Raw genomic sequence first — 23459 nt, forward strand, 5'->3', positions numbered from 1 at the left:
GGTGGAAGTTAAAAAAGGAAGACTGCAAGGCTGAGTTTAGGGAGGAAGTGAGACAGGCACTGGGTGGCAGTGAAGAGTTACCAGACAGCTGGGAAATTACAGCAGATATAGTAACGGTGACAGCAAGAAGGGTGCTTGGCGTGACATCTGGAAAGAGGAAGGAGGAAAAGGAAACCTGGTGGTAGAATGAGAAAATACAGGAGAGTATACAGAGGAAGAGGATGGCAAAGAAGAAGTGGGATAGTCAGAGAGATGCAGAAAGTAGACAAGAGTACAAAGAGATAAGGCGCAAGGTGAAGAGAGAGTTGGCGAAGGCTAAAGAAAAGGCGTATGATGAGTTGTATGAAAGGTTGGAAAATAAGGAGGGAGAAAAGGACCTGTACTGACTGGCTAGACAGAGGGACCGAGCTGGAAAAGATGTGCAGCAGGTTAGGGTGATAAAGGATAAAGATAGAAACGTACTCACAAGTGAGGAGAGTGTGTTGAGCAGATGGAAAGTGTACTTTGAGAGGCTGATGAATGAAGAGAATGAGACAGAGACAGAGAAAAGGTTGGATGATGTGGAGATAGTGAATCAGGAAGTGCAAGGAATTAGTAAGGACAGCAATGAAGAGGATGAAAAATCGAAAGGCCGTTGGTCCAGATGACATACCTATGGAAGCATGGAGGTGTTTAGGATAGATGGCAGTGGAGTTTTTAAGTAGATTGTTTAATGGAATCTTGGAAAGTGAGAGGATACCTGAGGAGTGAAGAAGTGTACTGGTGCCGATATTTAAGAATAAGGGGGATGTGCAGGACTGCAGTAACTACAGACAAATAAAATTGATGAGTCACAGCATGAAGTTATGGGAAAGAGTAGTGGAAGCTAGATTAAGAAGTGAGATGATGATTAGTGAGCAGCAGTATGGTTTCATGCCAAGAAAGAGCACCACAGATGCAATGTTTGCTCTGAGGACGTTGATGGAGAAGTTTAGAGAAGACCAGAAGGAGTTACATTGCATCTTTGTGGACCTGGAGAAAGTATATGACAGGGTGCCTCAAGAGGAGCTGTGGTATTGTATGAGGAAGTCGGGAGTGGCAAAGAAGTACGTAAGAGTTGTACAGGGTATGTACAGTGTGACAGTAGTGAAGTCTGCGGTAGGACCAACGGATGTATTCAAGGTGGAGGTGGGATTACATCAGGGATCAGCTCTGAGGCCTTTCTTATTTGCAATGGTGACGGACAGGTTGACAGACAAGATTAGTCAAGAGTCCCCGTGGACTATGATGTTTGCTGATGACATTGTGATCTGTAGCAATAGTAGGGAGCAGGTTAAGGAGACCCTGGAGAGTTGAAGATATGCTCTGGAGAGGAGAGGAATGAAGGTCAGTAGAACCAAGACAGAATACATGTGTGTAAATGAGAGGGAGGTCAGTGGAATGGTGAGGGTGCAGGGAGTAGAGTTGGCAAAGGTGGATGTGTTTAAATACTTGGGATCAACAGTACAGAGTAATGGGGATTGTGGAAGTGAGGTGAAGAAGAGAGTGCTGGCAGGGTGAAATGGGTGGAGAAGAATGTCAGGAGTAATTTGTGACAGATGGGTATCAGCAAGAGTGAAACGGAAGGTCTACAGGACATTAGTTAGACCAGCTATGTTATATGGGTTGGAGACGGTTGCACTGACCAGAAAGCAGGAGACAGATCTGGAGGTAGGATAGTTAAAGATGCTATGATTTGCACTGGGTGTGACGAGGATGGATAGGATTAGAAATGAGTACATTAGAGGGTCAGCTCAAGTTGGGCGGTTGAGAGACAGTCAGAGAGGCGAGATTGCGTTGGTTTAGACATGGACAGGACAGATTCTGGTTATATTGGGAGAAGGATGCTAAGGATAGAGCTGCCAGGGAAGAGGAAAAGAGGAAGGCCTAATCGAAAGTTTATGGATGTGGTGAGAGAGAACATGAAGGTGATGAGTGTAAGAGAAACAAGATGCAGAGGACAGAATGATATGGAAGAAAATGATCCGCTGTGGCAACCCCTAACGGGAACTGCTGAAGGAGGAAGAAGAAGAGATGCTATGCTATGCTAGAGCAAGGTGGAAGGTGAGGAAAATTGGGCAGGTTCTGTATAGCAAAGTGTATAGGTTGAAAGTAGTGGAGGAATTGTGTTGACGAGAAGTTGCATTTGGAGTGTAATTGTTCATAGGATGCAAAGAAATTATCTAGGTGCAAGTCTCTAAGTGTTTTAATTCTGGATATTTTCTAGACATTGAATAGTGTATATGTTCGAGAGGGTGGAAAAAGGTGGCTGTTATGTAGAGGTGCAACAAATAAAAGCTTTTCTGTCTTAAAGTGTTTCCTACATTGGCTCCATATTCTGAAAGAATGAAGGGAAATTGGGTTGTTAGTGTAATGACAGTAGTTTGTATTAACTGGAGCACAGAGTAGGGAATATAAAGAAGTACATTTCTATTGCAGACCAGGCTTGTGTATATTAATCAATTTGTGTCAATTACCAGATCTTTATAGTCTGTATATTTGCCACCCAGTAATAAAATTAAAAGTTGAGTAGTGCCATGCCCCTTTCTGCTTTAGATCGTTGTAAGAGTTAATCTTTTGGATGCATGGATGTTTCAAATTCCAAATAAACTAAGCTATGATTGAGTCTAATTTCTTAAAAAAATATTTGTTAATGTATATGGGGATGTTTTGAAATAGGAAAAGCAGCTTGGGAAGGATGGTCATCTTAACAATGTTGATTCTTCCTGTTAACGCAAGGTGGATGGTAGGCCATCCAGTCCCGTCTTGTTTAATTTTTTCCATGCAGACAGCAAAATGTTGCTGAAAAAAGAGCTTTATATTCACTTGTAATATATACCCCTAGATATTTAAACTGATCTGCTAAGATAAATGGGAAGGCGTTCTGTCTGATATTACGTGCTAGAGAATTTACCGGAAAAAGCATACTTTTATTCAAATTGATTTTAAGTCCAGATATCTTCTGAAAATCTGCTAATGCTTTTAGGACTGCTGGCACAGAATTTTGTGGGTCCAATATATACACTGTACTATATCATCTGCATGTAGTGATATTTTATGTTCAAGTCCTTCTCTGAAAACCCCCTTTACCTCTGATACGTTTTGTACGTATGCAGCCATTAGTTCAATGGTGATTGCAAAGAGCAAAAGTGATAAGGGGTAGAGTACTTGTTTGAAGTTATCTGAAATAATGTTGTTAATACGAACTATGGCTTCTGGACTAGTATAAAGTAGTTTGATCTATGCACATATGTTTGGGCCGAACCCAAATTTGTGCAATGTGGTGAATAGACAGTCCCAATTAACCATATCAAATGCCTTTTCTGCATCTAAAGATAAAAAGATATCTGGGGTGTTAGATATAATGGGTGAATATATTAGACTTGTTTCATCTTCTGATATTACAGAAGGAAGCACTTTCTCTATCCTTCTGGCTAGAACTCTAGAGATAATGTTAATACTGTTATTTAGAAGAGGGATTGGTCTGTATGATGCACATTGTAGTAGGTCCTTGTTCTTCTTAGGAAATAAGGTAATTAATGCATGGTAAAAATCTGAGGAAGAATTTTTTGTCATTAGCTTGTATAAACATTGCTAATAATAGTAGAGCTGACTTATTTGAGATTTTTTTTTTTAAATTCCATTGGGCAGTGACATACGGCGATGTGGTGAGTCACTGACTCTTTCTGTCTGATTTACAAATATATGAACTTAAGGATTTGTTTCTGCCTTGCGCCCTGTGTTGGTTGGGATTGGCTCCAGCAGACCCCTGTGACCCTGTGTTAGTATAAAATAAGTTTGTCATAACTACTCTCAAATTTTCACAGCTTAAGCTACATCTAATAGGGAAAAAATACAAATTAAATGGAACTGACAGGATACACTGCACAAACAGTTAAGCCATGCTTCCAAAATGCAGACCTAGACCAAGAATAGAAAGGCTAAGGGCATGTTGATTTCAAGCTGTCATTTTTTTAAAGTTCACTTCATGCTGAGAAGTATTTTCAATCTCTGTTGTATGCTGCAGTTTACTTTTAATTACGATTTCAAGTGTATGCACTAGTGTCAAGTTCACATGCTCAGATTTTATCCTTAAATTCATGTTTTTTTTCCTATTTTATTCTTAAATTCATGCCGTCAAAACCACAACAGTGGCTCCCTGGCGCACAACGATTGTTGCCGCCTGCCGCTCAAAAGCACTGGGTTCGCTACCCACTGCATCACTTTCCAGTTTTCATTTCACATTCTGGATTTTTAATGTGAATTCTTCACTTCACTTTCTGAATTTTAAATGTCACTTTCAGGGCATCACATTTGCCTAATTTCAAGCTCTCAACTTTTACTGTTCATTTCATGCCTTCACTTTCTCACTTTATATTCCTCAGTTCACTCTCTGAATTTTTAATCATCATTTCAAGCCATCACAGATCTCACTTGAAAAACAGTGGCATTCACCTTCCTATTCTTATAGCTTGTTGTTTACCTTGCCTCACACACCTGTTAATAGTACTGTTTACATCTCCAATATTTCATGATATTGGAATATCGAGTAGTCATAATACATGTGAGAAAGCAACATCCCAGTAAACTACTGCTTTGGCTTTCGGCTTGAAGATGCAACGCCCAGCAGACAGTTCTTCAGATTCATAAACTGACAGCTGAAATGCACGCCATCCTTCCCATTAAAGGGGAACAGCATTTGAATTATTTGAACGGACTGCATTGTCAGCTTAAGCTGCCAGGTGGCTAACCCATCTGGTGTGTCATTGTACTTTTTACACATGAATCAATAGATCACAAAATAATAAAATCAAAAAAAAAAAAAAAAAGTGTTTATTTATTTTAGAATGCGCTTTGCATAGGCGAATTCTCGGCGGGGATTTCAAGCCAGCAGTTCGGTCCTGTGTATCAGACAGCATGTGCAATGACAAGAGATTTCCTGTTCACTTTACATCATGACCAATCAGATGTTAACAGGCCATAAATCCATCCTACTCGAACTATAGTCCCTTCCACTCAACATTCAGCTCCTGGCTGTAGCAATAACCAACTTGTAGTCTTAATTGCCTACCAAATCAGCAGTTTGGCTAGAGATGGAGATCATGTGAGTCAGTTCTCCTCTTCCACTACAACGCCAGGCTTATTAATTTCCCCTTAATTCATGACAAGCCATTTTTTGTCTGCCTTTTTGGCATGAAGAGATCTTTAGGAAGTTTTTGCTTTGGAGACATATTGCTCTTTCTCCAGAAAGAAACTTATGAATGCATAAAAAAGGGACAATGACAATAAAACACAACTATGCAGAAAAATGTAGTATCCATACTTGATAGCACCAATGAGTTTAGTTGTAATTATTTAACGCTAGAATTACCAGAACCTACAAAAAAACCCGTAGATCCGTCCCACCTTAAATCGCTTCTTAAAACCGTTCTCACCTCTCCGCCAGCGTCTTTTGTTAATCTAAATGTGCTGATAAAAGAAAAGCTGCAAATAGCCGGCTATTCCATCCCCCACGGACTTAGAATGTGCACGAACTTCTCCCAGCTTATGCCTTGATTGATTATCTGGGAGTGAAGTGGAGTTTTAGAGTGAAAATAATAGAACGTTATTTGGAATACACGCATTTCACGTGTGTTCCATTTCTACAGTAATCCATGTAAACACATTTTTAAAACAGAAACGTTTTTCATATTGTAGTAGTGAATGACAAAATGTAGGCATAAACTATATAATGTATGAAGCCTGAAGTCCAAATATCAAAGAAACACTTTCACAAAAGGTACAAATATAACAGAACAAGTATGCTTTTATTCAAAAATATAACCGCAGAAAAAAAGTCGCTTTAGCATGCGACATTAACACACGTATACTACAATTGCCACGGTATCATAATGGTAGCAGCTGCTGACTAGTAATCAAAAGGTCATGAGTTTGATCCCGCACGACTCAGTTTTGAGAAGTAAACTGCTCTTATTTTTACTATTTTAGAATAAAAACATACATTTTATTTCAGTGTGTAACAGCCGGTGTAATTTATGATACTTGTAAGGGTTAGGTTTTTTTTTTTTTTTTATTCAGTTTTCATTCTCTCATTCGTGTTCAGGATCCTTTTACCATATCTGACACTGCTGTTTTCACATAAAGATGCGCTATAGCTCTGCAGCGTACTTGTGACTGCATTCTCGTACCAATGCTTGCGAAATGAAGTGCCTGCGTTCACTTTTCGTTGCATTACACGTCTATTTTTTGAGCATGCCCGTGTCACTCAAACACAGGAACATATGTTGGTGTACAAGTATAACAAAACAAGTGCACTTTTATTCTAGATTATAAGTGAAGAAAATAAAGCAAGTTACAGTAGGCAGTTGATACGACAGCTTGCGTGGTGCAATGCTAAGAACAGCTGATTTCCAATCCGTGCTATATAAAATCATCACATTCAAATATTAAGAATTCCCACACACCCTTCCTACATTTACGACATGTGTACTTGTTGCAGAGTACACATCACTCTGTGCTATGGTTCCTATTACACTGAATGAGCACCTGACACTGTACTTTCTTCCCTATATAAATAACATTCGAGCTATAGCGTGTCTCCAAATAAATCACATTTGAGCTATAGCGCGTCTTTATGTGAAAACAGCAGTGTCAGATGGGGAGGGGGGATCGTAAACGCGACTGAGAGAATGTAACTGAATTTAAAAAAAAAAAAAGCTAACCTTTACAATTATCATGCATTTATACTGGCTCTTACAGACTGACTGAAATCAAATGTATGTTTTTATTCTAAAATAGTACAGTACATGCAATATTATTTGAAAACGAGCAGCGTCAGATCGGGTTTAAATACATGCTGACGCTGTTACAGAAGTCATCAGCTTATTCAGTGCAGCAGTTTCAACGCACAGTACATGTAATATTATTTGAAAACGAACAGCATCAGATTGGGCACATATTCAAACCCGATCTGACGCTGTCGTTTTCAAATAATATTGCATTAGTGCGATGTTTTTACATATATTGTCTCTTTCATTCATCTTTCGGTTTGTAATCAGTGACCGCGTGTTTTTTCCCCGATCTTGCCAGTTCGCACATGTTGCTGTATGGTGGTATTTCTTTTGTACTCCAGGACATGCAGTGGACAGAATAGTACAGAGCAGTAAGTTCAGCGCTATATGCAATCAGACAGACAGATAGGCACAGACGGCATTAGATATACAGTAATCCCTCGCTATATCGCGCTTCGACTTTCGCGGCTTCACTCTATCGCGGATTTTAAATGTAAGCATATCTAAATATATATCACGGATTTTTCGCTGGTTCGCCGCTTTCTGCGGACAATGGGTCTTTTAATTTAGGTTACATGCTTCCTCAGTTTGATTGCCCAGTTGATTTCATACAAGGGACGCTATTGGCGGATGGCTTAGAAGCTAACCAATCAGAGCATGTATTACATATTAACTAAAACTCCTCAATGCTAAAAGATATGCTTCCCGCGCTGTGCTTGTTTTGTTTGCTTCTCTCCGTCTCTCTCTGCCTGACGGAGGGGGTGTGAGCAGAGGGGGCTGTTTGCCTAGAAGATAGGACGCTCCTCTACAAAATGCCGCTTTATCGCGGTGCTTCTGTATACTTAAAAGTACGTAATGATTTTTTGATTGTTTGCTTTTCTTAGCGAGCGCTGCTCCTTTGAAGATAAGATATGTCTGCATTCTTTTAATTGTGAGAAAGAACTGCCATCTCTGTCTTGTAATGAAGCACAGTTTAAACGTTTGACTAAAGGGTGTTATTTCATGTCTAGAGGGCTCTAATAATGTTAACAGTGTGGGAGAGTTTATAAGGGCTTAAAATATATAAAAATAACCATACAAACATATGGTTTCTACTTCGCGGAAATTCATTTATCGCGGCAGAGTCTGGTACGGATTAACCGCGATAAACGAGGGTTGACTGTATAAATAAACAGGGAAGGCACTGTATAATAGATATATAAAAAACAGCTAAGGGGATATACAGATAGATAGGAAGGAAAAGCACTATATGATAGGCAGACAGGGAAGCTCCTATATAATAATACAATTACTGTTATTACTATATACTGTAGATAGACAGGGAGTTCAGGCAGGCAGAACAGCGAAGGTTAAAAATAAATACATTTTCTCCCCAGCAGAGAATCGAACATGGATCTCTTGAGGTACAGCAAGTCTGCTGCGCTCTAAGTGATGAAATCTTACCAGTACGCCACGGAAGCTGTTGTAAAACTCTTGAACCTTTTATAAAAGTGTTTATTTGATCTTTGGCTTTCAGGCTTCATACATTTTATAGTTTATGCCTACATTTTGTAACATTTATTACTAAAATATGAAAAAGTTTCTGTTTTAACATTGTGTTACACAGATTACTGTAGAAACGGAACACACATGAAATGCGTGTGTTCCAAATAACAATCTATTATTTCCACTCTAAAACTCCACTTCACTCCCAGATAAGCATGAGCTGGGAGAAGTTCGTGCACGTTCTAAGTCGGTGGGGGGATGGAATAGCCGGCTGTTTGCAGTCTGTTTTTATCGGCACATTTACAGGACAAAGGAGGCTGGCGGAGAGGTGAGAACGGTTTTAAGAAGCGATTTAAGGTGGGACGGATCTACGAGTTTTTTCGTAGACTCTGGTAATTCTAGTGTTAACTAACTTCAAAGCACTTTTCACATTTCCTAATTCTTCACTTTCAAATGGTTCCAATAACATGGTTGCAAGAATGTGTAGCTGACACTTTCATTCATGAATTTGCCAGTGACACACACAGACGTTTTGCTGCTTGATAAAGATAACAATGCTTTTAACCATCAGATGTGATATTTGATTTCACAAGATTGCTAGGAATGAAAATCACATCCACCCACCCATCTTTGAGTTTTCTTAACAATGTGTAATAAATATAAACAGCAAATAAGTGATGCTTTAATTTACATATTTGATATTATTTTCATTCATTCTAATCCATTTTATTTACAGTTTATGTGATAATTATGCTTCTGGTAATTTTTTATGACACTTGCTTAAAACACAAAAAGCCAACAGGATCGTGATATTAGGGCTGGGCGGTATGACCAAAATTCTATATCACGGTATTTTTCTAAATTATCCCGGTATTTTTTCCCCATGCATGAGTGGATGTTAACCACATTTTCCACTGCAATTACTGGCTAAGAATAACCTATTTCACTGTCAAGAGTATTGTACATTGTACAAAAAAAAATAACATTTTAATGTGCACACAAGTATTAATACAGTTTTGCATTGCCCCATAAAGTGATAGTTTTCAAAGGGGTGGCACTAATGGAGAAGGTATCACATTGCATGACAGATGCAGTCAAAATATAGAACCTTTTTACTGAACAAATTTTGCAAAAACAAACTATAATTTTGACAACATATTTTCAACCATACAAAGAGGCATTTAGACTTAGTAAAATATCCAGAAGTGCTTGTCAAAAATTGTATTGTACCGAATATGTCTTAGAAAAGGAATAAATAGTAAATATTGTTTGTAAACCAACTACACTTTCTGTTAATGTTAACAATCTCTGTCCACTGACACGTTAAAGTGACTTTTTAAACAACTTTCATCATTAAACTGCATAATATTTAAACTAATAAATAACAATTAAATAAATAATAGTATCATTACTGATAGTTGCACTATTACTTCAAGACTTCAAGCCCAGGTGCATTACACAGTATTCACCAAATTAAAATAAAATAAAACAAGTGCAACTTGGTGATGACATCTTTAGCAACTGAACCATCATTTAGGCAAACTGCATTAATATGGACCTTGCTTCAAGCTAAGCTATACTGGGAAGAAAAAAACAAACTATATGTCGATAACAAAGTCAACATTTCCACTTTATTCTCGCCATTTATGTTGAGATTAAAGTCGACATTTCCATTTTATTCTCATAGTTTACTTCATAATTAAAGAAGAATGTCGTAAACTAAACTTCTTCCTAAAATCAATGTTTAATCAATCACTTAATTTACCCTGTCATAAATTAATGCAGCACATTAAATGCTTTGTGTTACGTTCCCCGACCCAGTGGTTAATCACTACACTTCTTCAACTGACTTCCTCCGCACTAAGAGAAGACAGCAATCACCATACAGAATCCATTCACTTCATGATATTCCTGCTTTCTGAAAATTTCGAATGCTAAGATAAATACTTGATATCATTTTCATGATGAAATGCATTAAAGCAGGTATTACATATGCACGGTAGTGAGGCCGTAGTGCTGCTCCCTCGCAGTAAGGGGTCCCCAGGTGTATGTTCAGTGTAGAGAACTTTATGGCAGATGTGACGAGGCTCCAAAAACTGTATGTATGAATAGCTATCGCACAGGTTTAACTTAAATATTGTGCAAATGTTGGGTTTCTGATCTGCTGGTCGGAGACACAAACACAGAATTCAATGCATGCTCTTCTGAGCGGGCTATCTTTATTGCACGCATGCTGTCTCTATCTGACGTACCAAAACCCTTTGTCCTTCCTTCCTTTTTCTTTCATCACATAACCAATCACCACACGATAAACATCTTTGTGGAAGTAAAACTAGTTATAAACTTAGCCCACGGAGTGTTCAGAACTTTAAAAATACCTTCATTATACATGTTTAATTATGCCATCCATTCAGAGTTGCGCCCATCTCTGAATGAGTCGCCAGCACATCACAGGATGAATACAAGCAAAACGTACACTAGCAGGGTCAATATGGCACAATAAAACCCCACATCCTACATGACTTTGAAAGGAAACTGAAGCACGTCGAGTAAACCCACCAGAAAAACATGCAAATGCAAGGCAGGTACGCCGCCGTGCCCCCATATGATTAATGCATGCTTTAGGAGCAGGAAGATCATGAAGTGAATGGATTCTGTGCGGTGATCGCTGCCGGCACCTCCTCTTAGTGCAAGAAGAAGTCAGTTTAAGAATCACTTAACACAAAGCATTTAATATGCTATATAACTTATGGCGGGGTTTGAGAAAATCTAGTAAATTAAATATTCATTTTACGATGAAGTTTAGTTTACGATGGTCTACTGTAATGACAAATTACGAGAATAAAGTCAACATGTCGTCACACTATTACACAGTACCCAGGTACATTACACTGTATTGAAAACAAGTATAACTTGGCTTGCAGTATTATCCAGTAGTATAGAAACAGTATTTACACATCTGACCTTTTAAAACTAAAGTTATCTCCAGGCGATGGACGTGACTCCTTTTTTTCGACATGTTCATCATGTTCAACTTTACTTTTAGTTCAGATTCGGAATGCTCTCTGTCCATTTTCACCACGCGGCATACATAAGCTACCGCCCACTATTTGGTGGTGTAGCAGTGAAAAAGATCCCTAGTGCAACAATTCTGTGTTTAGCAGTGTAGCAGTGAAAAAGGTCCCGACTTGAACAGTTTCCCGCTGTGCCACGTTCCGAACGTCGTTTAGGCAATTTAAACCGGTGTTGCAGTATAAGAAAAATCCATATCATAAAAAAAAAATAAAAAACGGTTTTCAGTATGAACCGGTATACCGCCCAGCACTACGTGATATCCCATTTTTCTAGTATGCTGAAAATCAAAACCAAGCTAGCTTTTGGCCTTCAGCTCCACAGGAGGCTTTTGTGCCCCTACACTTGCCATAAGACATCTGTTTGAAAGCAGATTTCACTTGTGACAGTGTAAAACTCCCCACCAACCACTATCCCCACAGGGTAAAAGACTGCTAGCTGGGGGGCTTTTTATGATCAATAACAGGACACCTAAGTGGTTAGAACCTGTCTATTTTAAATAGATCTGTTTTAATGATGATTAAAATAATTTACCACTGCGATGCCCTCCCTGTATACAAAAACATGAACTGGATAATATATTTAAAATGATCTAAAAACAACAAAACAGGCAACATGTATAATGCAACAACGTTTTAAAGGAATAACTCTGAAGGTCCAAATTGGAGTTGATATACAGGACTGTCCTGGGAAACACTAGATGTCCAGTCAATCAATTATTAAATAGGTAGAGTGTATGACATCAGCAGTATGTGTACAAAACAATACTTATCGGTGAAGAGGCAACTAAAAACTGCATACTGGTCAAACACCACAAAGCCTTATAGAGGAAAAAAGGTTAAATGGTTCAGATTAAAGAATAAACATAGATTTGCCTGTTCTGTGGGCACTGGATATAAAAAAAGGTGTTAAGAATAAAAAGCACAAATGGAGTAGGATTTTGTAAATACTGTTGTGCTCCCAATGTTACGGATTTGTGTTTGCTTTGGTAGTTCATTCCATACACATCATCCTCACTGGCTTCCCAGGACATGAACACAAGGCTGCACCTTGGTGAATTGTGAAAAGCAAGCATCTTTATCAGTCAAGCCAAAGCAGAATTGGGCTTTTGACTAGTGACTGTGTCATTGTTTCAAAGCAGGCTCATGTCATCATAGCCCTGCTGCACTTATATTCACAATAAAATATTTAATAGCATTTTTCCTTGAAATGAAGTGACAAACAGGACCAGAAAAAAAAAAAATTACAGGTTGTAATCTATCAGTATACAGACAAATTGCAAACAAAGAAAAAAGTACAGTTTCTATTTTAAAATATTAACAAAGAAAAAGTTGGTGAAGTTGATTTAGAAGTAAAAAAGGATATAAATCTAACAAAGATAGAGCATGGTAAATAATTCCAAAGTTTAACTATTTTGCATAAACTGCTTTATTCCAATAATGTTTTTAGTATTCAACACACAGCAGAGCTTACCTGAAGTCCCTGTCCTTGAACCAACTGGAGCTGTTCTTGGATTTTTCTTAACTCTTCTTGTTGTCTCTGAATATTTGCCTCAATCATGCGTGTTCGCTGTTCTAGTTGATCTTTGAGATGCTGCATTGCTCCAAGCTGAGCTGAGAACTGCAATGATGGCTAAATTAAAGTCATATATAACCATATAAAGTCATGTATAGTTACATAGTTAACCAAATTAACTGCCTCTTTATTCCCACTTATACCTATCCAAAAACTCGGCTTTGCTCAAAAGTTTAAAAAGACTACATGAACACAATAATTACTGATTTTTATGAATAAATTCAACAGGCTTTAGTTTACTTAAGATTTTGTTTACACAAAAAGCAATCACATGCTGTATTAAAAAACTGACTAATTTATTATAAGTAATACTATTTAAGTTAAAAAGGCAGGAAAGTACTAAAAACTGAATATTATTATTATTATTATTATTTAAAACACATCCAGCTGAATTTTCAGCTCCCTCTTTCTGTGGCAACTTATAAAAAACAAAAATATAGTTATTCATCTAGTATACAGAAAACTTTTTTTTTCATATATTTTTTTTACCTGTGGTATATTTTGCTGTATTTGCAAAGTTTGGGACTGCTGAGATATCATCGAGGGAGTGATAGCCTGACTTGTGTTCTGTGAGCTCATTGAGTGCTAATAAAGAAAAAACGTAAGAAAACAAAAAGTTCAGTGTTTGTCATTAAATACTCATGTTTGATTATACAACTGCCTGGACATGTTCTTGTTAAATTAAAAAGCATTCATAAATGTATGATATGCAGATAAACAACACTTGAGGATACAATTCAATACAAATAAAGGGAAGCATGAAACACACACAGCTGCTAATTACTTGTAAAATTATAATATATATAAATTAATCTTAAAGTTTACTTTAATGGAAGCGCACTGCTGAAAAGGGGCAGATGTAATCCTGATAAACATCTTTTGTAAAGTTGTGTCCAGTAGGACCGGCAACCACAAGGAAAATTAAGTACTATAGGATGCACTGGAGGTTAAGGCACTGCTAATGATTCGAATGTACCACTAAGCCCAAGACAGAATCTTTGAGCAAAAACTACTCTGGAAGAAACACTTGGCTACATGGAGACTAAGTACCATATGTGTGTCCTCCTGCTGCTTTATACCTGGAGCTGGCTTGGTCCTATAACAGACCTCAATGAGAGCTCAATAAAACACTCCTGACCCTGCGCTGGAAACCATTCCTGCCAGGGGCTTAAAAGTTAAGCACAAGACAGATTAGTGTGGGGTTGTAAGGACTGGTGTAGCCCTGTGCACACTTGTTGAGGGGAACAGAGACCAGAAGAAAAAAGGACAGAGGGTACAAACAGGAGAAATAAAATAGGAAAGTAGAACACCTACCCTTCAAGATATAGTGATCATTGTATAGATAGGTAAAGTGAGCCTTCCGGCTTTGCAGTTTACCATTTTATTATCATTTTTGTTTCCAACTTCCCTGAATCCTTTTAGTTTTTGTATAATAAATATCTGTCTTTTATACCCCATTAAAGAAGTGTTGAAACAAGATATGCTATATATACATATACAGTACACTATAAAACATTTCTATAGTATTCTATGAAAAACCTTTTTAATGTCTCTTACCATACTCACTTGACTACTCACTGAAGATCTTCTCTGTGAATTCATCTCAATAGCTGAAGCCACAGATTGCCGAGGTGGTGTTCCAGTGTCTATCTGTAGTTTTTTGGGAGTTGCTAAAAATTAAAATAGCGAAAAAAGACATGTTGTTAAAAATTTAACAAGGTTTTATATTTTATTAAAAGCACTGAAAAGTTAAGTTGTAAAGAGCCATACGCCATTAAGAATATATTGATATCAATGTAAGGAACCCAGAATTCTCAAGTTTCATTTGTAATATGGTAGGTACATGATATACTGTAAATATGGAGTATACTCATTAAAACAACTTTTCATAAAAATAATGTATAAGGAGGAAAATATCAGTACTATTTTACAGTGGTCTCAAAACTACTATGAATAGATAATAACATTTTAATCATAATTTTATTCATAGTATCTTAAGTTTGTTGCTGTATTTATAATTGAACTTTGTCTTGATTCATAGTAATTTCAAATTGAAACAAACATAACTGTTATCTCAGAGACCGTTTTCTAATAACACCTCCTGCTCACCTAATAAGTCAAATTAATTACTACACTTACAAGTTGATTCTGATACTGCTGTATGGGATGAAGACTTCCTTGAGCTCCTTGATGAGGGTGAGGGAGTCCTGCTGTGATCAAACCTTTCCAGAGCCTCCTTTAAACTAACAGTATTCAGCTGGCTGTCTGAACCAGAGTCCTGAGACTGTTAACAAAAAAGTAATTATATTTTTGCTATTACATATATACAACTTGTAAAACTATGTATTCAATTTCTGAAATCATCCAAACCAATACAGTGTAATAGAGAGCCATAACCTTGACCTGAAAGCAACTGGCAAAATGCAAGAACCAAACCTTAGTGGGACATCATTGTATTTTGAAGGGTGTCTTTGTGATGTGAAAGGAAATCTAAAAGCTTTTACACAAGCCAGGAGAAAATTCAAATTCCAAAAAAAAATAAATAAATAAAAACCATGCCAAATCTAGGACTACAGAATTGTGCTACCCAATGGAACACACACATACTACAGATTTAAAGTTCAAATAAAAAGTAATTTCATACCACAAAGACTTAGAAATGTGAACAAGTAATTTATACAGTATATGTATATACATTTCAATATCTATTATTTTTTAATTCCCAAGGGAAGCAATATGTTTCTGAAAACATAGCCTAGTTATGTCAGTACCAAGCCAGCAGTACATGTTAAAATGCTCATTAAATTTGTAGTAGTCATTTGCTTTTTGAAACAGTACTCTTAAATTTGTTATTAGGATATGTATAGAATTCCTCATTGTTTAATAGGACAAGTTTCATGGTATAAGGTTTCCACAAATACTACATTGCAGTATTACTGTATATGACGACTAATGCCAAGATTTTTTTTTTCTTTCTGGAAAGAAATGTTTTTCATGTCATTTGCTGTTGTACAGCACTGATCACTATTGCTTGAATTAGATCATAAATGTTTTTCGTCTATTCTGTATGAAAACATAAGATTTTTTTTTTCTCGACCACCATTACAAAGTACATGGGGTAAGTAAAAAAATATAAATTTTTGGGTGGAATATTCCTTTAGTATAGCTCTTAAGATGGACAAAGCACTTCCATCTCAGAAATGACTCCCATCAACAAGACAGATATATGTGAAATACACTTTCAACATGAACTAACAGTCAGATATAAGTAACAAAAGTTACTTCCAGTGTCCTTTTGTTTTTATAAACATGTTAGAAACTTGTTAAAGGTAAATTTCACGCAAACATTGGTTGATTTTTCTTCACCTTGAGAACACTACACAGATGGAATATGTTTCCAAGTAATGTGGTGGACAGTAGGACGTTAGAGACCTTCAAAAACTTGACTTCATGTTATTTTGGAAGATTTGTGTGTATAGGACTGGCAAGCTTTCTTGGGCTGAATGGACTGTTCTCCTCTGAATATTTCTAATGTTCTAATATTCTAGTAATTACTTACCATGCAATTTTAACACAATATTTTCTATTGCTTCTGATAAGGAGATCTACTATCATATAATACTTGAAAACTTGACGCATATACTAATCAGTATTCACATTTACCTATGAAGCTATGTTTCACATTCATTTTTCGTGCATCAAAGCAAAACAAAATTAACAGTATTAAAACTACTACTACTCTTTTGAAAGAACAACATTTACCTACTGTTTTACAATACAATAAACATGTTAAAAATGAAATTGCATCACACAGGATGCATTAGACTGATGTTTATAATGAACTTCTAGTATAACTGACAGACTCCTTCTATAGACTATTAATTTTGTACTTCATACAAATTACTGCACTTCACCACAAACTATCATGCCACCTTCCCACAACATTTGAATAATGAAAAACTGTGCTACTCAATATTTAAAAGGGTACAGAAAACCACAAATGATTTATTCACAATAGACAAACATTTGCATTTGATCAATCTCTATCTCCCTCTCAAAACAAAATATGTCTTGACAGAAAACTTCATATGCAGATATTTTCTAGTAACAGAACAGGAAATGAAAAGTTCTCTTTATGATAGAGACATTGTTTTGTAAAATGTTAAGTAGCTTGAGGCCAGCTAAAGTTTACATTTCATAAGCTCACCAATCACACTTACTCATTACAGTATTTTTCCACTGAGATCAGTGGAAGAGCCCCCCAGTATTCCCGTGGACATGCGTAATAATGAACCTACTGTGGTGAGTGGTGGCTCTGAGGCTAAGGACCTCCGCTGTATCCGGAAGGTTGTTGGTTTGAATCCCTGTTACTGCCAAAAGAGATCCAACTCTGCTGGGGCCTTGAGAAAGGCCCTTAACCTGCACTTGATCAGGGGTGCTGTAAAATGGCTGATCCTGCGCTCTGACCCAAAGGGGTATGTGAAAACTAACAAATTCCTAATACAGAAATTGTAAGGCAAAATAAAGAGAAAAAAACACTCTAAAGTGCACAATGCTTATTGTGTTTATCTATTTACTTTTGCCCTGTGCTCCTTTTCTTATTATTTTTTTTTTTTACATTGATTTCCTGCCAAAATTAACCAAAATTGCACAATATGCATCTTGAAATCAGGATGAATACTCAAAAGCATGTAATGTGACAGCTGCTGTGGTAAGGATTAGAAAAATGTTCACAAGAGCAGTCCTTAAATTTGACATGCCTTCCATCTAAAACTCGTTGGAAGCTGTTTCAAGTCATAATTCTGACACTGCCTTTAGGTAATAACAGGATTCCCTACCTCCACATGCCACCCTCACAGCAAATGCATTCTCACAATTCTCATCCCCCTTCATTGATTTAAATTATAATTCAAAGCAAACAAAAGTGTTCTGACCTCAGGCTTATAACATATGATTCAACTAAAAAGTTGTAGTCTTTCTTGTGGGTATGATTTTATTGCAATTAATGTAAAAATTCTACACACTTTTTGTTGCAAAATTATATATATATATATAAATATTAGTATAATTTAGCCATTACATACATTGAATTGTATTATTACATTATTATTTACTGATGTCACACTGCTATCCAAAATAATTTACCTTATCCACTGTTACCTCCGGTGGTGATTCTTCAATACCTAGGTCCCGTCGTCTCTCCGCTCTTACTTCAGCATAACTATAGAAAAGACAAAGCCGTCTGAGTTCTGTAAAATGTTTGTTAAATAAGCATGACTGGCTTCTAGTAGCACCTATGGAACAGAAAGGTATAGCAATAATTCTTCCCTGTGTACAGATGCAGTACATTTTAAAAGGGGATAAACCAGAATAAGTTTTTAAGTGTGCAGACAGTTGAGGAACTGTGAAACAGATAATAAATTGTTTTATATATAATGCAGGACGGGAACATACCTAAATTTGGAATTATTAGGAAATTGAAAAAAAAAATCTTGAAATTGAGTTAATGATGAGGTGAAAAAGAAGCTACAAAGAAAAAAAGAACAGCTGTATAAGACATATATTAGACTAATAACTCCAAAGTGAATCGCAGGGCATATGACAGCATTAGGGCAACCATTAAGAGGGATAATAGGGAATCAAAAAGAGATTCTTTGAGTATTTCAGTAGTAAAAGTATGGTCAAGGAGGATGCAAAGTTTATTAGAAATAGTAAATGTGAATTAAAATATATAGAAAGTATAAATTCGTTCTAATTTAGCATTTTGTGAGGAAGTGGATAACCTCCCAGCAGGTAACATGACCTACTAGGGAGTTATTGAGCAATTTAGAAATTGTAGAGGGAGAAGTACTACTTAGATTAAATTGGGTAAAATCGAACATATCACCAGGACCAGATAATATTTATCCTCCAGTTCTTAAGGAGGTTTGCGAGTACATATATAAACCCTTGAAGCATATTTTTAGGTAGTCACTAGAAAACGGAAAATTGGAAAGGATTCTAAAATGGCAAATATTATCCAGTCCTATAAAAAGGGTGATCAGGGAGCACCAAGTAACTATAGGCCAATAAGCTTAATGTGCATCATAGGTAAATTAATGGAAGGAATTATTAAGGAAAGATTAAGAAACGGATGGCAGGTTTTACTGAACAGTTAGCATGTGTTCTGACGAGGCAAGACACATTTTAAAGTATGAATATGCTTGAATTCTAAGAGGAATCAACAAAAGGAAAACGGATCAGAAGTTATTTGATAAGGGGTTGAACATCAAACTAAAAGAAGTGGGAGTTCAGGTTGTATTGTGTAGATGGGTGCAGAACTGACTAAAACAAAGAAAGCAGTTGGATATATTGTTTAAGGACCTTATAGGAAATGGTTAAAATTAAGAGTGGTGTCCCTCAGGGGTCAGTGCTATTTTTAATATATATGAATGATTTGAAAAGGAATATAAATAACAAGTTGGTTAAGTTTGCAGATGATCCCAAGCTAGATGGATTGCCAGATAATTTAGAATCTGGTGAATCATTACTGAGGGACTTGGACAGCATACAGGCTTTGCCAGATTTGTGGCAGATGAAATTTAATGAAATATAAAGCATTGCATATTGGAAGTAAGAATGTTGGGTTTGAATACACAATGGGAGGTCAGAAAATTAAAAGTATACCTTATAAGAAGGATTTAGAAATAGTAGTGGACTCGTCACTATCAACTTTCAGACAATGTTTTGAAGACATTGAGAAGTCTAAAAGAATGTTAGGTTATAAAGTCAAATGATGCTTTGCTTAAGTTAGTGAGGCCTCACCTGAAGTACTGTGTGTGGTTTTGGCTGCAGGGGTACAAAAAAGACATAGCTGTGTCAGGAAAAAGTCCAGAGAAGAGTAACTAAGCTGATTCCAGGATTGCACTGCACGAGTTATGAGGAAATAATAAAAGGACTGAACTTTTTCAGATTAGGCCAAAGGAGAATAAAAGGTGAGATCACTGAAGTGTTTAAAATTATGAAAAGAATTTGTATAGTGGTTTGAGAATGTTCGACAAGAACACAGTTGTAAAAAACTGGTAAATTTGGGGTCATTTTTGCACAAGCATTAGATAGTTTTTCTTCACACAGATAACTATAGACACATGGAATAAGTTTACTAGGTAAGCCTGGCAGACAGTAGGACTTTAGGGACCTTCAAAACAAGGCCTGATGTTATTTTAGAGGAATTAAGTGGATATGATTAGCAATCTTTTTTGGGGTGGCTCAATGCAATAGCATGCTCTCTTCCAAATTTTTCTAATGTTGTATTTTCCCTAAGGGAAGCCTGCTGCTTGTTAGGTACTCTTAAGATCATTATTGAGTGAATCCATGTTTAAAAGGAAAATGTAGCTGCTGGAGAATATCAAATAATATTACTTGTGTAAGACTATCCTTTTGCACATATGACAATAAAATTGGTCAAGTAGGGGAACACTTTGGTATCATTATTGATAAGTAAATCCTACATATCACAAATTTTACAGAAAAAATAGTTGCTACAGCTAAAAATAATTATCACAACCAAGTAATACATTTTTGGGGAAAAAATAGAATCAACAGTTTTTAGTAAGCAATGCTTTATGTACATTACAATGATGGCTTTGAATTAAAATACATTACATGAGAATGCAGAAGGAATCAGAATGTACTGTAATACTCATTAGTGTATGATACTTAGCAGTATTAACCTACCATTTTATGTAAATAGCTTGCAATCTCTGGTATAACTTAGCTTCGTCTTTTACCATCAAGCTAGTATGTTAAATAGTTTATATGCAAATAGCTTATAATAGCAATAGTTAACAAAACTTAACCTTGTGGTTTGTTGGTAGCCAACTACTGTGGTAAACAAAAGTGTGCATAACATATTAGACCCTTACTTACTTCAATATTAGAAAGACAGGAAAAGGTTTTCACGATAATGAAGACTGAATTGCCTTAAATTTCTGTCAGACTGTTCTGTATGTATGTGTGAATTAGCTGAAGCTGACACACGCACTCTCAAGGAAAACTCAATCTTGATAGCAAAACATTTTTTTGTTTGTTTACAGGTTGGAAGTGAGTGAGTGAGGAATAAGATATGGGACTAAAATAATTTGAATGTTAAAATAAAGTTTTGTACTTGTGTGCCACCCTTCAGGACCAACATTCCCAAACCCTGGTTTAGCTGTTTTTATTTTAAACTAGACATTAAGCCCGTTACAATAACGGGCGCTAGAACAGTAGTGCATAAACATTAGTAGGAACAGTCTATATTATATGGCAAGGGACCTTGTATGTGGCTGTAATATGCATCACTGTATTGTGTGCCTTTAATTTTCTCTCTCAGTAATACTGGTTTGTATTTCCGTAAAATGCCTGTAATTTTGTCGGAAAGTAATACAGTAGAAACGAAGTAATTTCCCCCATAGGATTGTATGTAAATACAATTAATCCATTCCAGACCATATGAACTGTATGTAAATATATATTTTTTAAGATTTTCAGCACAAATATAGTTAATTATACCATTCATTGAATGCACAGCGTAATAGTAAACTAAATGTAAAAACATTGAATAACACTAAGAAAACCTTGAACAACAGAGAAAACTAACACTGCAAGAGTTCAAGCGCTATAGCCTTACGACCCGCTCGCTAAAAACACCTTTTTTAATGAGTTTTAAGTACAGGGAAAATCCATGATCTAATAAACAACCAAGAAAAGTAACATTGCAACAATGCACGTGTGCGCCTGTGTGTGTGTGTCTGTCTGTCTCTGTCGCAGGCCTGCGCGTGTGTGTGTGTGCGGGCGGGCGGGCATGCGTGTCTGTCTCTGTGGCGGGCCTGCGTGCATGTGTGTGTGTGTGTGTGTGTGTGTGCGTGCGTGTCTGTCCCCCATGCGGGCCTGCCTGTGTGTGTGTGTGTGTGTGTGAGTGTTTGTGAGTGTGTCTCTCTATGGGCCCGCCTGCCTGCCTGTGTGTGTGTGCGCGTGCGTGCGCGCACACGTGTGTCTGTCTGTCTGTCTCTCGCGCGCATGCACCTGTGTGTGTGTGTGTGTCTCCCTCCATTCCTCTCTCTCTCTGCACACACAGGGAATGCACAGGAAGAGACTGAACACGTGCCGTGTGGCCCCGCGTATGCGCACTTCACCAGAAGACACACACACACGGACACCTGGACGCACACAGGGGTTTTATTAAAGAGGATAATAGACCTCCAGTACAATAGGTGGTAGCAGGTATGAATGAGAACAGTAATAGTGTTCATAGGTTATCAAGTGTATAAGGCACCCAACAGAAAGAAATGGGTTCCAAGTTGTTTTAGTTAGGCCCAATGGGCAGACAGAATTTTTTTTAACATTTTACTTAATACTTCATAGCTCATGTGTTCATCTCCTTTTTCTATTATTGTGTTAAAAAGAAGTCCTTCTTCTAAGACTTTGGTCTCTTTGAAATTCATTGAGAGTTTGAGAACAACTCATGAATACCCCGCTAATGCTCACAATACATAGTTTACATCTTGTTTATTTCTATGCACATACTGAATCGTTCTGATATCATTGGGTTTCTATTATTTATGAAACAACATTAAAGTTGCTGCTCCAGAAAAAGTATTCACCTTCAAATCAAACATTTTTAAAAGTAGCTTTAGACATCATAAAGGACAAACATCATGTTTGAAGGAACACAATTTCACATTTTCTTTTTAATAACAAAGTAAAATAGTATCCTTAGGAATTTAAATAATAAAGTGATTTTTTCAATCACACTTGGGAGTATCTGGAAATCACATGCTTCATACTTTACCTTACTACAGTGTGTGTGCAAACAATAAATTCTGGCCTAGAGTTCCACTGGTGGTAAGTAATGTAGTAGTGGGTCTGAAGCCAAATCCATTGCTGTCCTTTGGTCAGGAATCTGTAGTAGCAGGATTTCCCCTTGCCATATTGCATCACTAAGAACAAAAGGAAACATACACAAAATTTCAACAAGTCTATATTAATTACAATGAGACTTTTAACATAATGATCATTTATACCTTATAAATTATATGCAAACTGCACAAAGTCAGTATTTAAATAAATTTGTCAAAAAAACTGTAAAGCCACCTGAATTGGAACATTGCAATAATCTTATTCTTTCCTATATTTAGGAGTGCCTGTCCCCCTGCATCCAAGTTGTAACCTTAGATATCCTGGTGGTTGTCTTATTATACAAAGAGTGAAGCAAAAAGAAAGTGGTAAGGTGCCTTTTGCTGTTCTGAACCAAAAATCTGGAATATTTTATCAGTAGATACTGTATATGCCAGGATAACACTGTGGATAAAAAAAAAATCCTGCAAACCCACTTTTTATATTCCTAATGAACTAGATATGCATGGAATTATATTCTTCAATGAAACTGCATTCATTATTAATCACTACGTCTTCTTTAGCGGCGTTCTGAGATGTCACCACCTGCTTAAAACACCGTGCAGCCACCTGTGATGTTTGCATGACTGAGGACACCGTAAC

At 36.7% G+C, this 23459-nt stretch overlaps 1 protein-coding gene across 1 annotated transcript in view; it reads right to left on the reverse strand.

Moving 5' to 3' along the window:
* clocka (clock circadian regulator a) overlaps positions 1-23459 on the reverse strand; it is a 193086-nt gene that overhangs the window by 18637 nt on the left and 150990 nt on the right. The window contains exons 10-15 of the mRNA XM_039752875.1: positions 22753-22900; positions 18087-18162; positions 15081-15225; positions 14499-14611; positions 13431-13526; positions 12840-12998 (exon numbers count right to left, since the gene is read on the reverse strand). Coding sequence (XP_039608809.1) covers positions 12840-12998; positions 13431-13526; positions 14499-14611; positions 15081-15225; positions 18087-18162; positions 22753-22900 — 737 coding nt within the window. The remainder of the gene's footprint in view (positions 1-12839; positions 12999-13430; positions 13527-14498; positions 14612-15080; positions 15226-18086; positions 18163-22752; positions 22901-23459) is intronic.

The sequence above is a fragment of the Polypterus senegalus genome, chromosome 4, assembly GCF_016835505.1.
Source record: "Polypterus senegalus isolate Bchr_013 chromosome 4, ASM1683550v1, whole genome shotgun sequence".
Lineage (NCBI taxonomy): Eukaryota > Metazoa > Chordata > Cladistia > Polypteriformes > Polypteridae > Polypterus > Polypterus senegalus.